Here is a 17047-nt window from a genome sequence, read left to right as displayed (position 1 = left end):
ATTATTTCAGTAGCTTTTTTTTTTTTAATTCCTAGGATAAAGCTCCCCTTGTTTTAGTGAAGTCTGATGGAGCAAAAACAAGGAATTAAATAACCATGGTTCAACTCTATCAAAGTCCAGAGTCCAATTTTTGGCTTTGGAGAGAAGTAATCCATTCCCAGTTGGTTTTCAGTCTCTTTTCACCACCGCATTCATCACCATTATCAACACCATCATCATCATCACCACCACCACCGTCAGCCATCAAACCATCATCATAAACAACAAATTCTTTTCATCTGATAGAACAATAGGAATATGGCATGCTATAAGGTATTAAGGCATTAATTCATTCTTTATATTTTAATCATGACAAAAGCAAAATATGTATGTTTTTATAATTTCTCCCCAATTATTTTTAAAAGTTAAACATATATTATGATACTTAAAAGAAATAATAAACACTACTTTAAGACTTAGGTGTCTTAACACACTATTCGCGGTGAGTTGGCAAAATGAATTATAAGTGCCTATGAAAACAGCCCATGCTCTTCCTACAAAAACTGGAGAAGATAAAATCTTGCCTAATTCTTGGATCTTCAATATCATACTCACATGCAGGAGACATACAGGGTGAGGCAAAAGTAGGTTTACAGTTGTTCATATGAAAAATAATACAATAATTAATAAACAATAATACAAGAATAAACTCTGTTTTGAGTATTTACAACTGTAAACCTACTTTTGCCCCACCCTGTATTTCTGGTTAGTAGTCATCGGGATCTGATTTGTTGCTGCTATGATCCTGGTAGGAAATCCTCAAAAAGAAGACCTAAGTACTTTTTCTTTAAGGTGATTTAATTATAATCAACAAATTAATAAGATAATGATAATGCACTGAATTACCTACGCAACAATTTAAAATCTTTTTGGCCACTGGTGCATTTGGAGGACTTGGGCAGATTCCTTTGTGTTTTCATTCTTGCACACAACAAACATTTATTGAGTACCCACAATGTTTCCAACACTTTATGATCACAAGGATCGCACAGAATACCGGATACGGAAACATATTATGTATACTTAGGGACTAAATCTCTTTCTAGTAGTCAGTTCATTGAAACAGGAAGATGGGAAAAAGTGACTAAGTGCCTTGTATGTGTTGAGTATCTTATGCTAGACCCATCATTTATCTTCCACGATAGCCTTATGAAGCGCTACTGATATTTTACAGTTAAAGAAACTAAGGCTCAAATTGGTTAAATAATCCATGGTATCTGGTCCATACCTCAGTAGGAACAATAATAGTACCTCACTCACTATTACTGTGGATTAGCTAAATTAATACACATGAAACACTTAGAACAACTCTTGGCACACAGTAAGCACTATGTAATTTGTGCTATTATTAATATCCCATTATATGATAAAGTATGACAAAAATGGTAAGTGCTGTAGTGTTTGAAATACATATTTCCATGTATAATATATAGACATTCACAAATGAAAATTGATCACAGTCCTCACACGTGCATATTCTATTTAGATTATATATCCTACTAATAAAAAATACTATACCTTATTTGATTCTGAAATTTGAGATGTTTCTAGATACTCAAAATTTATAAGAAATTCCAATATAGATAAATTTAGTTTTTGCACATTTTATTGATGCCAAAAAGCACACTCATACCTATGTCACCTTGCACATATTAAAAAGAGTTATGATGATGTAATGAGCATATGGTTATGATAATGTCAATTTCATAGTTAGTGAAGTAATTCTGGTCATTAGGGACTTACTTCATCAATCATCTTGAGAAATATTTCCTTTCCATTGCAATGTTCTCTCTGGTGACATGGACTAATTAACGACAGACAGCCTGCCTTTCCTGACACCACAGAAGACAAATTAATACACCCAATGTTCATACAGACGTAATATGAAGGAGAAAAGGAGACTTTGGCCCTTTGATCTCCATGTGGCAGCATGAGATTGTGCAGAAATGTCATTATATACTGAATATGCTCAAATTTAACCTGGAAAAATTGCCTGCGTTCTTCTTTCTTCAAAAACCCTCCTTATGGAACAGATAATAAAATCTATAGGAAATTTTTTTCTGTCCTCAGATAATTTTAAAAAACAGTCTCTTTTAAACAAAACCTTAAACTCATACCTTGTAAATAAATAGTACCCCACTTAATCTAACTTTAACTCCTTTGGAAATTTGGCAGCTATGGTGTCACCTTAAAAGTGATAAATTGCTTTAGACTGTTTCATACGTTTTTGCAAAACTCACTCACATGACATAATTTTTAAATTAGGGTGAACTAATTAAACAATACTTTGAAAATGACTTCTCTATAAATTTGTCATGAGGTAATTATCAGATTTTGTTATGAAATATGGGTTTAAATGTAAGCAGTTATATGCTTACATGTGCAACACGTGGAAAAGAAAGTACTTACATAACGAAATCTAAAATTGGTGATATCATTCAGATAAACCATGGAAGTTAACACGGGAACATGAAAAATTAGGTTAGTGACTCAGATCTTCTGTTACTGTTACTTTGGCTTTCATTCGGCAATTATGGAACACACACCTATTGAGTGAACTTGTGTGTTTTTTCCTTCCGTACAAGGCACTATGATTAAGAAAAGTATCTCACAGTATATGTAATACAATTGGGGGGAAAAAAAACTAAACACATGAAATTGATCATGATTAAGAGCAAAAGTGTGTGGCAAAAATAATAATTCGATAGGAAAACAGAACAAAGAGACCAACAATATTCAGAAAGGAGGTGATTTATTGTTGTGTTGGCTGTTGTCATTTTTTTTATTTGACAACCTGAGGGAAAAGAGGTCAGTGCCCCTAATAGTCAGGTATTGAATGTTTTAAAATTTATGGGGGCACACAGGTTGAAAATCACTGATGAGTATTATTGAGCCTGCTGAGAATTGTAATTAGTAGCTATGTCCTATCCTGTCAGAGGTGTACCTACTGATTTAGCTCAATCCATTTATTTAAAACATATTCACGCTGTTCACAAGTATATTACTTCATTTCTGATTAGGGAGGTAACTCCTGCTAGTGCTGGTGTTAACTAACTTTTAAGCATGAAGCTTGCACAATAAGAGTAACAAAATTTCACTAGGAATGATTTACACTGAATAAATGTGCTTACTCACTTAACTTTTCCTTAATTTTCAATGAGTAGAAATGGCAATGGAATATATTTTAACATTTTTTAAGTTTTCCCATGCCTACTAGAGAGTTCATACAAGTGGCCAGAGATTCCTTCCAAAGAGCAAATGATGAAAACCAAAAACCAACCAATCAACTAAACAAACAAGAACAGAGATCAATTGCCTGGGAAAAGAGACAAGGGCCACTGAAATCCCAAAGATATGGAATCAAATGCAACATTTCCAAATCATCTCATCAATAGAAATATGAAGACCTGGCTACAACCTTTTCAAAGCAGTAAAATTATTACTAAGTGGCAATAATCCAAATGAATTTTCATAGTGGTTAATCTACATGGAAGTTGCAATAAGTGTCCTAAAACTTCTGCTCTTGCTATTTCTGCCTTTCTTCTTTCTCCAGAATAGACTAGAGTTGTGCCGCCCAATATGGTATCCACTGGACACGTCTATTTAAATGCAATTTTAAATTATCTAAAACTACATCAAATTTCAATATAAATTCTTTAGGTGCACTAGCCATATTTCAGTACTCAGTTGCCACATATAGCTAGTAGCCACCACCTGGGACAGCACATATGTACAAGATACACAGATTTCCTTCATTATAGAAAGTCCTACTGGGCAGTGCTGGACTAGAGAGGTCTATTAAATCTCAGAAAGAGGGCCACTAATTCATTGAGTTACCAGTAGGTGGTGCATTGGCAATAAAACACAAGGCAAGGACTACATCTTGACAGAGTTATTTGCTCGATTTGCAAAAAATTCATCCCAAACAACAGTATGGTTATGAAATTCAGTTAGTCAGGGAAGGGTAAAAATTTCAGAGGTATACAATAAAAAATTTAGGCTAGGTTCTATTTTAATGACAAAATCTTAATGGCAAATATGCATCAAAATTTCTTAAAAATTTACAGTTCTTATTTTCCTATAAGATACAAGGATATGTATATGTACAAAACGTTTGCTTCCTTGATGTCCACTTTAAGTAATTCCTAGCATACAATGTTTACACATTAATATTGTTTCCATTTAATATTTTTTCTTTCCTTAACAACAACAAAAAATATCATGAATTCAGGAGCTTCTTTGGGTGATTAACCAAAACAGATTAAGACAATAAATATAACTGATAACCAGGATAGAATTTTTAAAATTTTATTCTTTCTTGCTTAGAAAATCTTCAACTGGATGCTGATTAGCATTGACTCTTGCATTGCCTTTTTTTACTAGGTCTATTTATAACAATTTTCCAGAATCACAGAATTTCCAAATAAAAGAGGAAGACTAAATCTCATCTGACTTAAAAAAAAGTGGCAAGTCATAATTAGCATTATTACTTCGTGGCCTACTGGAAGGATGCTATTAAAGCTTTACATATATGTACGTGTATCTCCTGCTGCAGACTCAATCATGGAAAGGATTTCTTTTGACTATCCAAAGTTGGTTATGTAAATCAGAAAAAGGAATATTATCCAGGGCTAAAAAGAAATGAGCTATCAAACTATGAAAAGACATGGAGGAACCTTAAATGCATATGACTAAGTGAAGGAGCCAATCTGAAAAGGCCACAACTGCATTCACAGGGCCCTCTGCTCTCAGCAAGTGCACGGTTCTGTGTGCTCTTTCTGCCATGGCTTTGCACGTGCAGTTTTCTCCACCCTAAAAGGCTTTTTCCTGACTTTCTCCAGGCAAATGTTGACTCACAGTCCGGGCACCACCTCTTGGCTCCTTCTCAATCTCTACCCATCCCTTGAGACAGAATTAAAGGCTCCTGGAGTACCATGGTGTAGTTCTTAGCACACGGCGTTGTAAGCATTCATTCATTTCACTTAGCTACTCTCTTTCTGGTACTACGGGCGTACAAAGGGAAGAATATTGTTTTCTTTTCATTTATATCGTCAGCAAGGAGCTTAATGCCTGATGCTTACATCTTTGGTGGCTACGGGGATGAATGGAAAAATGTACAAACAAGTTAACAAACAAGAGAGCAGTTCTGACTCTTCCTAGCAATGCGCTTCTGGTCGAGGGGCTTCCTGTGTTTCAGCATTTGTTTCATTATTAGGGGGAAAAGGTGTAACTATGACATCACAGTATTTAGATAGCGCTGTGGGAAACAGCATAAGTGAAGATACCATCATCATCATGATCAGTTTTGAACTTTAGTCACCAACCGCTCCTAACATATTACACCTTTCTGCAGATGCAGCAATGAGTATCCCCACTATTTAGTATTAGCTCTAGTACAGTTTCATTCATAATAGTCAAATGTCGCACCCCCTTCCTCACACATAAAAAGAGCAAGTTAGTATGTTCTGTCCTGTATTATGCATATCTAATCTACAGAAACAGGATTTCTTTTTTAGTTGGGTAATTAATTTATAACATAATAACTCAAATCAACATGACTTGACGCTTAGGGGGAGTTTGAATCAAATAACATTTTAGCATGTGCTACGGCGTAAGTAGAGTTTTACACTCAGCAGAAGTTCCGTTATCTGAGCACTCGGCTTCTCACTCCCATCACACATGCATTCGTGTAACACTGTGCGCTAAATACAATGCCAGGCACCAAAAAAACCACTGGGTCCTGCCTTAAAAGAGCTACGGTCCAGTTATCTTATATGTTCTCTGCGTGATTGCTTCGGTAACATATTTATTCTCTCTCCTCTAGACTGCTCCTTAGCAGCTCCTCTACCAGAGCTTGAGTCAAAGTGCTCACCACACTGCTGCAATCTAACTGTTTACCAGAAAAGGAAGGAGAGAAGGGGGGGCCGGGAATTAAAATCAAGCAGTGATTTCTCCAAGTTATCGTTACTCACAATGCTGAGATTTCCAGAGATTCTTTACCCACATGACAGGTACCTGCAGGATCAACCCATTCACATGCTCACATGCCCCTGAGTGTGACTGCTTCAAACAGCCATCGTTTCTGAGATGAGCATTTCTACTCTCAGAAACGGAGAGCCTAGTAGTCACTGAGAGAATTTCACCAGTTCTTTGTACCATAGCCTCTCCAATTTTTATACCTTTTCTTTTTCTAGGAAAAAAAAAAAATCTATTTAAGGTATTTAACTAGCATTTTCAATAAATCATTTTAAGAAGGTTATATGTTGGGTATTTTTCCTAAATCCTTGAAAATTTGAGAATGTTCTTTTGATGGCTTTTCATAGAAAAGGTCATTTAACTGGATCTTATAAATTCTTGGATCCCAACGTTTTCTTTCAAAACTACATGTGTCTTTTCCATTACTCTGCCAGTTAAGATTTTCAATTGCAAACAACAGACACCAGTACTGGCTAACTGAAGCAGAGAATAAATTCACTGGAACCATATTTTTTGAACTACAGAATCAAAAGGAGAGTGGATATCAGGTAGAAACCAAAGGAGGCTAGGTATCTGAGAACAAGGCCAATATAATGCTAAAGAAATAGTCTGTTAGAATAACAGAAAAAAGGCCATTTTTTTGGGACATTTGTTTCTTCTGCTGTTGGGCTCAAAATCCCATAATGCTGCCAAAACTGAAGTCTTTTTAGTGTCCACAGTTTTAGCAAAGTCAAAGGCCCACTGGGAGCATCTGGGTGGCTGACTAGGTCATGTGACCTGCCAAGGGATGAGGGAAGGGAATTCTCTGATCTCATTTATTTTCTGCTTCCCACAAAGATAATAAAGAATTCCTCCAAAATTAGGGAAAGTATTCATATCCTAAGATCAAAATATGACAAGTATCCCCTGTAATTATCTTCTAGCCTTCAGAATATCTGAGAAGTCTGACACCAGTTTAACTTTATCCCTCTTTCTACATCATATTGGTTTAGTCTATATTCTTGTGGAGTTTCTTCCTTTCATACTAGGAATTTAAATTTTCAGCCAGGATATATCTAGATGCAGTTCTCCTTTCATTGACTTTGCTTGATTTGCTCACCCAGGATACATTTTTATTCCTCCCTAGGGCAATTTTCTTCAATTATATCTTTGACTATTTCTTTACTTTCAGTTGTTTATGTATACCCATACATGCTATATACCTATAAACCTTAGATTGAAGTTCCATTTTCTGAATTATAACCCTAGGTATATACAATAATATATTCAGACAGCTACAACTAGCTAGAGTCTCTTATTTTTTTATTAAACAGTGTCATCAGTTCTGGAATATATTTTTATTATATTCTCAAAACATCCTTTTTTATCCAAATTGATCCCACAAATTCAAGGCCAACTAGACAGGCCATAAAATAATGCCTCTACACAGATTTATACCACTAGAGATTATACAGACTAACCAGTAATCATGTAATGCCACATGTTTTTATATTTATGTTTTGTATATTAAGTAACATCTTACCTCAACACTTATTTAAATCATTTGATAATAATTACTCTGTTTTACCAAAGAGAAGAGAATCAAGGGCTTCCTTTAAATATATACATTTCTAGATCACAGAATTCATTCTACAGAATAGATTCAAATGCTATTTTCAGAGAGTGTTATCCATGAATCCACCTGAGAGGCCTGCTATAAATGCAGACTCCCAAGCCTCACACCAGGCCTATGGAATTAGAATCTCTGAACATAGGGTTAGAAATTTGTTTCTTAAAAATAAGTTCCTTGGCCCGGCCAGGTGTGGCTCAGAGGTTTAACGTCGGCCTAGGATCCAAGAGATCGGGGTTCAATTCCTGGTCAGGGCACATGCCTGGGTTGTGGGCTCGATCCCCAGTCAGGGGTGTGCAGGAGGCAGCCGATCAGTGATTCCCTCATCATTGATGTTTCTATCTCTCTCTCTCTCCCTCTCCTTTCCTCTCTCTGAAATCAATAAAGATATACTTAAAAAAAATTTTTTTTAATAAAAATAAGTTCCTTGGATAATTCTTTATCCATGAAAGTCTGAAAATCACTGCTCTAATTCACTAAAGAGAATATTAACAAACTAAAACATTAACCTGTGTAAAGAAGAAAGGCTCTGATTTTATTTTTATAGTCCCATTCTAAAGGACTTCAGGTAAAGAACCAAGATTAAATTTCCAAAGTCCATTAGCATTTATTGTATCTGAAACAATCAGTTTAGTAAAAATTGTTTCAAAATTCTGGTAACTCTTCTACTTGGATTGACTCAAATTATCTAGGCAGTTTACCATGTGGAAATGTAGGGAACCATTTACAAAGCAATCTTCCCCTAGAGGTTTCACCAAATCAACCAACAAAAGGCACACATTCGAACTGCAGAACATAACTCAACTACCAGTGAGAAAACTAGAATCAGAGGTCAACCATTTTATTAATTCTCTAGGTAGTTTCATTTTTCTGCCATTAATAACATTCTGAGAGCTAGCCTTGAAACTCACTGGTTAGTTTCTTAGATAATCTTGTTAAGAAATCATCTGAGGGTGTTACTTCAGGCATGATATAAATTTGTTTCTAAAACCATAACCAAAGAGCCAGACCCAATTCTGATGTAATCGGTTTCCCACATCAAGGATTTGAAATTAAATATTCTGCTGAGGCAGCAACCAAAACTTTCAGCCTAACAGTGAAAATCTGCCAACAGTAATTTGCACATTACATTAAGACTGTCAGCTGGTCTATAGACATTTAGAAGCCAAATATGATCTTACTGAAAGAGATACTTTGGAATGTCTCTGATCTTAATTTGTTGGTCCTGAGTAATATACATATTTAGTAGCCATTAAACCATTGTTAATACACTTGTTTTCGGGTATCAGAACATTTAGTCTATGTAGACATAATTCAAGTTTGGCTTACAATTAGTTTGTTTTCAATAAGCATTCTGTGTGTGTGTAAAATAAATAAGGTAAAAACAACTCTGTTAAAGTTTCAATAAAATTGAACCAAGATGAGAAACTCCTTAAAACTTAATTAAAACAATACAAGTACATTAGTTAGATATGACACTACTATACTCAAATTGAGAAGAAATTTTTTGAACAAGTTATTAAAACAATTAGATTTTCTTTTAGATCCACGAAATAGATTGGAGAATTTAAAACGATTAAATCATCCAGAGACAATTTCTATTTATATTCTCTTGAAATAAAAGTCTTCAACTACTAGGATAAGTTGTGTTAGCTTTAATACCACGTACTTATTAGTGATGGTTTAGTTTCCACGTTAGTCGGCTTTCGACCGACAGCTCCAGATCCACAAGCCCTCTATCATTCAAACTGTAATTGTCTCGGTAGAGACTGTCACTCTCAGGTAGCCAACTTAAGGGAGCAGAGATCAAAGGAGGAGAGGGAAGGACACTGTAACTGAGAAGTTAGCATGGGCACAGTACCTTGCACTGTGAGGAAAACTGAAGCGGCTGATGATCCCCCTTCGTTGGAAACCAGACAACGATACTCCCCAGCATCAGTGGATTTCACGGTCCTGAGCTCCAGGGAGAGGTTAGCCAAGATCCGCATTCTTGCTGGGTCTGCCAGCCTGACGTCCCTGTCGTTCCTCTGCCAGGTTAGATTGTAATCCACCGCACTGATGACGAGACATGTCAAAGCTGCTCTTTCTCCAGGAGCGACGGTAACATTACTGGGCACTTGGATGACTGGAGGGGGCTCTGTGCAAAATAGAAAGATTCAAATCAAGAGTCCCCAATGTGCACACTTAGAGATGTGGTTCCAAAATTTAATGAGTCTCCCTGGCCAGTGTGACTCGGTTGGTTGGAGCATCGTCCAGTACACAGAAACGCTGAGGGTTCGATTCCTGGTCAGGGTACATACCTGGGTTGTGGGTTCAATCCCCAGTTGGGGTGCGCACGAGAAGGAAACAGATTGATGTCTCTCTCTCTCTTGATCTCTCAATATCTCTCTCCCCCTCTCTCACTCTCCCTCCCCTTCTCTCTAAAATCAATAAGCATGTCCTCAGGTGAGGGTTAAAAAAATGTAATGAATATGTTTTCAATATCTAGGAGAAAAGATGCAGCACAACACAACTTATTCATTAATACATGTCGATCATCTTAAGAAAGGCTGAAAGATGCTTTAAAAACTAGAGCATATTTACATACCAAAGTATATTCAAGCCTAAATCTATAAATTATAAAAAGCGACATGGCAAAAGGACATGACTAGGGTGATTCAGGATTGTGCAATAAGTCAAATCTTGATTTGAGTTTTGAGGAAAGTCGAATTTAAGATTTTTTTAAATTTAAAAACATTTATGTATCACAGAATTGCACACTTGAAACCTCTATAATTTTATTAACCAATATCACCCCAATAGATTTAATTTAAAATATTTATTTAGTGTTTTAAAGAAAACAGCACATAAAATATGGTAGATATGGCAAAGATAAGGCAGTACCAGCTTTAAGTGTGTGGGGGCGGGAGTTACAATCTCATTAAGAGGATACAATACTACAACAGCAGAGTAAGACAAATGTTCCCCAGCAGGGATGGAAAACATTTGTATTTAAGGATGTCAAGCTAACAGTGGGGAGAGGCCTTTAATAAAATTGTATACAAAGAGCCACGTACACAAAGGCATTGACTAACGCATGCACATTTCAGATGTGGTCAAAAGCCAATTATTAATTAACTGTTGAACCAACATTTCTAGCATCACTTAGTGCTCGGTTTAGGTTTTAGAATAAATCTAAATGCCCCTCTACGGCTCACTTTGCCCAAATGCTTTCAATGACCTGCTGTAGCAAGCCATTATTGAGTAATAATACAGCAATAAAATCTGTGGTGAGCTACGCTGGCTGGAAACCCGCATGTCTGTTTTAGTTTAACTATAAAAGAGTATCAGATATTCAAACTATCCTTCTTTATTTAAAATGGTATATAAGTACAGATGAATATCATAAGCCTAGAATAAAACCTGGAAGCAATATGCCAAAACCACAGTGGTTATCTCTGAGTAAAAGAAATGCATATATATTCCAGATTTTCCTTTATTTATCCCTGTTTCCCATTTTTAGAGGAACATATGCTATTTTTAATTGTAAAAAATAAACATATTTTTATCATTCTGCTATGTTTTTAAAATCTCTTCTGAAAACAGCCGGTGAATCAAGTGGAAAGAGTACATGGCAATGTTAGGAGGCTCTGAACTAGAGTCCGGTTAAGTTGGACAGAGAAAATACAGGATGCTTTGTAAAGTGTGAACTTAGAATAAATATCAAATAATGTTTAACTATAACTAGGTCTGATGAAATATTTGGGAAACATTTACGTAAAATTCAAATTTAACTGGGCATCTTAGGTTTTTATTTGCTAAACTCGGCAAACATAAGCTACTTAGTTCTACCCCTAACTACTTATGTGATCTTAGATAAGCCAATTTACACACAGTGTTTGCCAATCTGAAAAATGAGATGAATGAATTTGGTAATTGTAAAGACCCCTTCTAGTGCTGAGGTTCTATGATTCTAACATACAGGAGGGTGTGATCTATGATTCTAACAAGATCCACCAAAGATCCGGGAGTGGCTATTTGTGTGCATGTGTTTAATTCTATCCAAACCTTTCTGAAGACTGCAAAGTAGGGTGGCTGTGCTGGGACCTCAGCCTAGACTGGGGGAGATTCAGAAGTGGGTGCGGATTTGAGGCTGGCAGGTTAAGCAAAAGTCAGGCCAGAAAGAAGTGGCCTCTCTTCCAAGTCTAAAGGGGCTCCTGCTTGTTACTTCTGCTGTTAGAGTCACTGCCGTTACCACCAACGCTTCTGCCTCCTTCTTTCATAACTGACTAAGTGGGACATAATTCCTGAAAATTGGCTTAGGCACAGTCCAATTTCCGAGTGATACCACTGCTCGGCTGGCACGGATTCTCGCTAGCAGGGCCTGTGTAGAACACACATACAGAAGTTGCTGACACCAGAGAGCCAAATTCTTCACAGTCAGTTCATAAGTTCTTACTGGCGCTTCCCCGTTATTTATGCGAGATGTCTGAACCAGCTCACTCAAACCTTTCCCTGTTGTCCTTCCCTTCACGAGTATTGCTGGGAAAACAACTTTAGTGCTCAAGTGTTTGTTTTCCCAGAAGCTGAGGAATGTTGACAGGATTCCAACGCTTTGCATAATTACTGGAGATGAAAAAACACGAATACTTTATGGTGCATGTCAACTTGCTAAATTGTTCCAGAGGACAAACTTTATTTTTCTAAGAATAAGAGAATACGAATAATTTACTGCAAGAAGAGCATGCTTGCACGCCTCTGCTTTAAAGCTCAGCTTGGACGTATTGATAACAACCATAAATCACAGTCTTCAGCTCTGTCTTGCAATTATAAAGCTTCTTTTGTCCTGAAGACCAAGAAAACACACACCAATGCTAACAGCAGGTACAGACATTGCTAGACACTCAGGGGCCACACTTAGGTCAGAATAGACTTACTATTAAACACTCAGCAACACTAGTCTACAAGGCAGACGGAAAAAAATTCAGTCAAAACAATGCAATAAATTCTAAATATGTGCTGAATGAGGGGCTTAAATTCTGGTAGTTTTTTGTTTCCTAAGAATCCTGGGAGATTAGAGAGAGAAAAATTTTTTTTTTCACTAAAAGATAATCTACCAGGTAAAATAATCTGAGTCTTGCCTCCCATTTATTCCCAGGAAACACGCTATCTGAGTATAAAATAAAGAGCGTGTCTTCTGCCTCTCTTAACACCAGTATTGCCGCTGAGGTGCGGTGTTTCTTGAATGCGATCACTTTCACTATTATCTTCAATTTTGATGTCAGGATCCACTCATGCAAGCACTCTGCTCATTATGAATATGGGAGAAAGAAAGAGAAAGTTCAACCTTTATCAGAACAGATCCCTTCCTTTCCTTAAATTTTATTTTTTTCAGAGAAAAATGCTATATGGCCATTACAAAAATAATTTATTAAGCCTCTACAATAATAACAACATAAATAACAAAATAATAACAATAGCTAATGTCTAGTACGTGTTTCTACGTGCAAGGCTCTCTTTTAAGTGCATTCCATCTACTATCTAATTTAATCCTCACAGTTTCTCCATGAGATACTGTTACTGTTATGATCCTCATTGTATTATTTTTATTTTTTTAAAGATTTTTTAATTGATTTTTAGAGAGAGGGAGAGAGAAACATTGATGTGAGAGAGAAACATCAGATCGGCCTCCTCCTGCACGCCCCCCACCTGGGATCGAACCCACAACCCGAGCATGTGCCCTGACCAAGAAGCAGCAGCCTTTCAGTGCACGGGATGATGCCCAGCCAACTGAGCTACACCAGCCAGAGCTATTATCCTCATTTTCTAACAGAGAAGCCAAGACACTGAGTCCTTAAGGAACTGGCCCGAGGAAGGTCATACAGCTAACGCGTGGTGAGGGAGGAGAAGCAAACACTCCGCTTCCACAGCCACGTGAACACCCAGGTAACTGCAAAGCCATCGGTGATAATCACCTGACACGTCAAAAAATGTCTGGGCCCGTCCGGTCCCTGCAGTGCTGACAGCGACGCACTCATAGGGGCCTTCGTCAGACAAGGTGACCTTTTCGATATCCCAGTTCACACTGGCAGATTCTCTGGGGTAAGAAAACAGAAACAGTGTTAGTTACTCTAACAACAAGACCCAGCTGAAAGCAGTGATTCCACTATCTGTTCTGAAGTCTTCTTTCAAAAGAACATGATCAAGAAAATAAGTTGATTAAGTAAGCTTCAGAGTTCTTTCTAGCTTAAAATTGCACAACTTCTTTATTTTAATTAGAAAGTTAAGCTTCTCTACTTTGAACAGAGACACACCAAAGACAATAAGTTATGGAGATTATAAATTTCTTTAAGGAAATATTTTCTGGCTTTGTCAAAATATAAGATAAAGGTCTGTTAGAGAAATACTGCTTAAATCCTCTCTCCTTCCTTATTACTTCCAGTTTTCGGTTGTGTTCAGTGAGGCTCTTAGACAAAGCAATTCAACCAGTCTGAAGGTAGAAAACAGACTTTTTGATTCCAAAAAGATAAATACTGTTTAACTTTCTCATATAGAAGTTCCGTATGCAATCTATGTATGCATTTAAAAAAGAAAAAAATATGTTTTATAGTCAAACTTGTCACTTAAGTAAAAAAAAAAAAAAAAATCCCTTGGCTATACTGTGTATTTATTCATTTAATAAATATTTATAGTTTGTTCTTTAACACTGTTCAAATTATATCTCATTGAATCTATTTTTTTGAAAATGTCTGAGTAATAGAAGCTCAATCCTTATTTAAAATCTTCTAATAATCCATAAAACAGGCATTATTTTGTTTTAAAATATGACTGCAATGCATAAATGTTTTTGTAATTTTTTTCTTACAATCACCCATAGCTTTTTATAACCGTTTGAAACGGTCAAGATACAGATGAGATGAAAATCTCATTGCAGGGTCAAGACACCTTCCACTGAAGTAAAAAACTGAGTAATAATGCCCCACAGTAATAACTCCTGCCATCCAAACCAACCATACTCATCAACAAACAACCACGAAGAATGCCTGAGCACTCAGCACATGTTCAGCACTAACCTAGAGTTGGTAAGAGGACATTCTCAGAAACGTCAGAAACTAAACAATACCTTTGTCCCTATACCTTAGTAACTGAGACTATTCGGTGAAGGTCGTTTCCTTTGAATTGTGTAGTGCTAGGTGCCAGTGGTCCTTGTTGTCACAGTCAGGAGAAAACGGAATATGACTTGACTATGCTGTACTGACCACCGGGGCTGTATCCTGAATGCTAACCAGCAGCAAACCATGCCCAACGTTATCTCATTGCCTAGAGGCGCTGGTGAGTTCCAGGAAGGCAGACACTTAAAATACATACGTCTTCTGTGTCCTCTGCAGGGCCCACTTCAGAGCTGAACATATATTAAGATTCATCCAAAACACTGCACATGGAAATTTTGAACAGAAAGTGACAATTCTTCTAGTCCCAACTCCCTCATTTTAAAAAAGAGCAAGTTGAGATCCAGAAAAGAAGGACAAGTAATTTGCTCCAAGGCACATAACCAGCGTACAAACTGCTTGAAGGCTATTCTTTACAGTCACCCTAGTTCCTCTCTTATTTATGAAATAGGTCATGAAAATAATTTTTCCTTTCATGTAGCCTTCTCGGTTGACACTAAGACGATATGGCCACAGTAAAAAGTTTTGCAGGGATGGCCTTGGGATTAGGGGAAAGAACACGTCTAACAAAAATGTGTTCTGCCGTTAATGCAAACTAATTATCTTCCATCCCCTAGTGACCACAGTGATTCACGTAACAAGGATTCAGTCCCATGTCTCACGTTATTAGGAAATCTAGTTCAGATATGCGAGAGAACCAGGGTTAGGGTATCAATCCATCATCACCCATGCCTAATTCTGTCTTTAGCCTCTCACATCCAAATAGCTCTACTATATGTCAGCACAGGCATGTTACATCTCTGCATCACAAAGCTGGAAAAATGAGAGCAAGAATTCTTGTGGCTTACCTCCCAGAAACTGCATGGAATTAATGTTTATAAAGAATCCTGTGTCTTTGAAAAATGTTACTATTTAAACATGAAGCAGAATGGTTTGATTTCATCAGTCAGTTATGTAGCTTCATCGTTTTATATCCTGGTCAGTTATGTTTGATTTATGGTTATTAAATATGTAGCTAAGTAAATCATCAAGATAGACTATGTGAGGAAAAAAGAGTGGCAGGAAATAATGCAGTTCAATCTTTAAATAATGGAAAAGTTTCTAAATTTATAAGGAACATTTCTGCCCTAGTTTTGACTTATAATGACCACCCCATAAAGAGACTGTATAAACTAAGACTGTCAAATATTTAACATCTTATGGAAGTTATTTATAGTAATATTGAATTAACAGTATAAAAGTTTTATAAAATAATTCTTAGAGTTTTTTCCAAAATGTAGTTGGTTTCATAGTAAGTTAAAAAAAACCAACACCATTTTCCAGAAATCACCCTCTAGTTTTCAAGGCCTACTTAATTTTTGCCTAAAAAAGTTACCCATCTTCACAAAGACAGTCCATGCCTTCTGGTACACTCCCCTGTTATACAGGGTGGGGCAAAAGTAGATTTCCAGTTGTTAGTATGGAAAATAACACAATAATTAATAAACAAGAATACAAGAATAAACTCCGTTTCGAGTACTCACGACTGTGAACCTACTTTGGGCCACCACTGCATGCGGTGGCCACACAGGTCTGTGCTCCACCTGCCACCCCCGCCCCCCAGCACACACCACTTTTCCCTGACATCTGCCTCCCTCCTCCTGGCTCACTGGTTCTTTCCTCCCCACATGCCCTGCTCGCTCCAGCCTTCGGGCATGTGCATCCAGCTCTCTCACCATGTTCAGGTCTTTGCACAAATGCTCCTTATTCTGAATTTTAAAATTGCAACTTGACCAAGACCACATGCACCTGACCTGTCAGCATCACTCGTCCCGATGAACTGTTCTCCACTGTACCTTAACGCTGATCAGATTCACTCACCCTAAACTTCCAATTAGATTCGGAGACACGTCCGCCCAGAAGCCAATAAAGCTGAAGCTCCACGGCCTCTCCTTCGCAAGGATCCTTCCAAGGTTCGGTACCTACCTTTGTATTCATAATTTTGTATTCTTTGACTTACAAGGAACCCTCAAATTGTATAAAACTCAGATTCTACAGAGCTTAAGTCAACTATTGAATGGATTCTAGCATTTATTATATTAACGTATTTATCATTTTTCTCTCTTCCTCCATCACATACAAGCTCCTCAAGGACCAGAGCTGTGTCTGTTTTGTTCATTGCTATATTCCAAGACCAAAGAGCAAATGTATGAGAATTTTCAATTAAAAACACATTAAAATAAGTATTTTCTGCAAATAAGTATTATTTGCATTTAGATGTTTAATGCTATCAATT

General features: G+C 36.9%; 1 protein-coding gene across 1 annotated transcript in view; it reads right to left on the bottom strand.

Annotated features, from left to right (window-relative positions):
- The window catches only part of HMCN1 (hemicentin 1), a 345340-nt gene that overhangs the window by 193725 nt on the left and 134568 nt on the right, over nt 1-17047 (bottom strand). Inside the window, exons 10-11 of the mRNA XM_016224594.2 lie at nt 13579-13700; nt 9486-9761 (exon numbers count right to left, since the gene is read on the bottom strand). Coding sequence (XP_016080080.2) covers nt 9486-9761; nt 13579-13700 — 398 coding nt within the window. The remainder of the gene's footprint in view (nt 1-9485; nt 9762-13578; nt 13701-17047) is intronic.

The sequence above is a fragment of the Miniopterus natalensis genome, chromosome 19, assembly GCF_054644295.1.
Source record: "Miniopterus natalensis isolate mMinNat1 chromosome 19, mMinNat1.hap1, whole genome shotgun sequence".
In the NCBI taxonomy this organism is placed as follows: domain Eukaryota; kingdom Metazoa; phylum Chordata; class Mammalia; order Chiroptera; family Miniopteridae; genus Miniopterus; species Miniopterus natalensis.
This window is presented reverse-complemented; position numbering and strand designations above follow the sequence as displayed.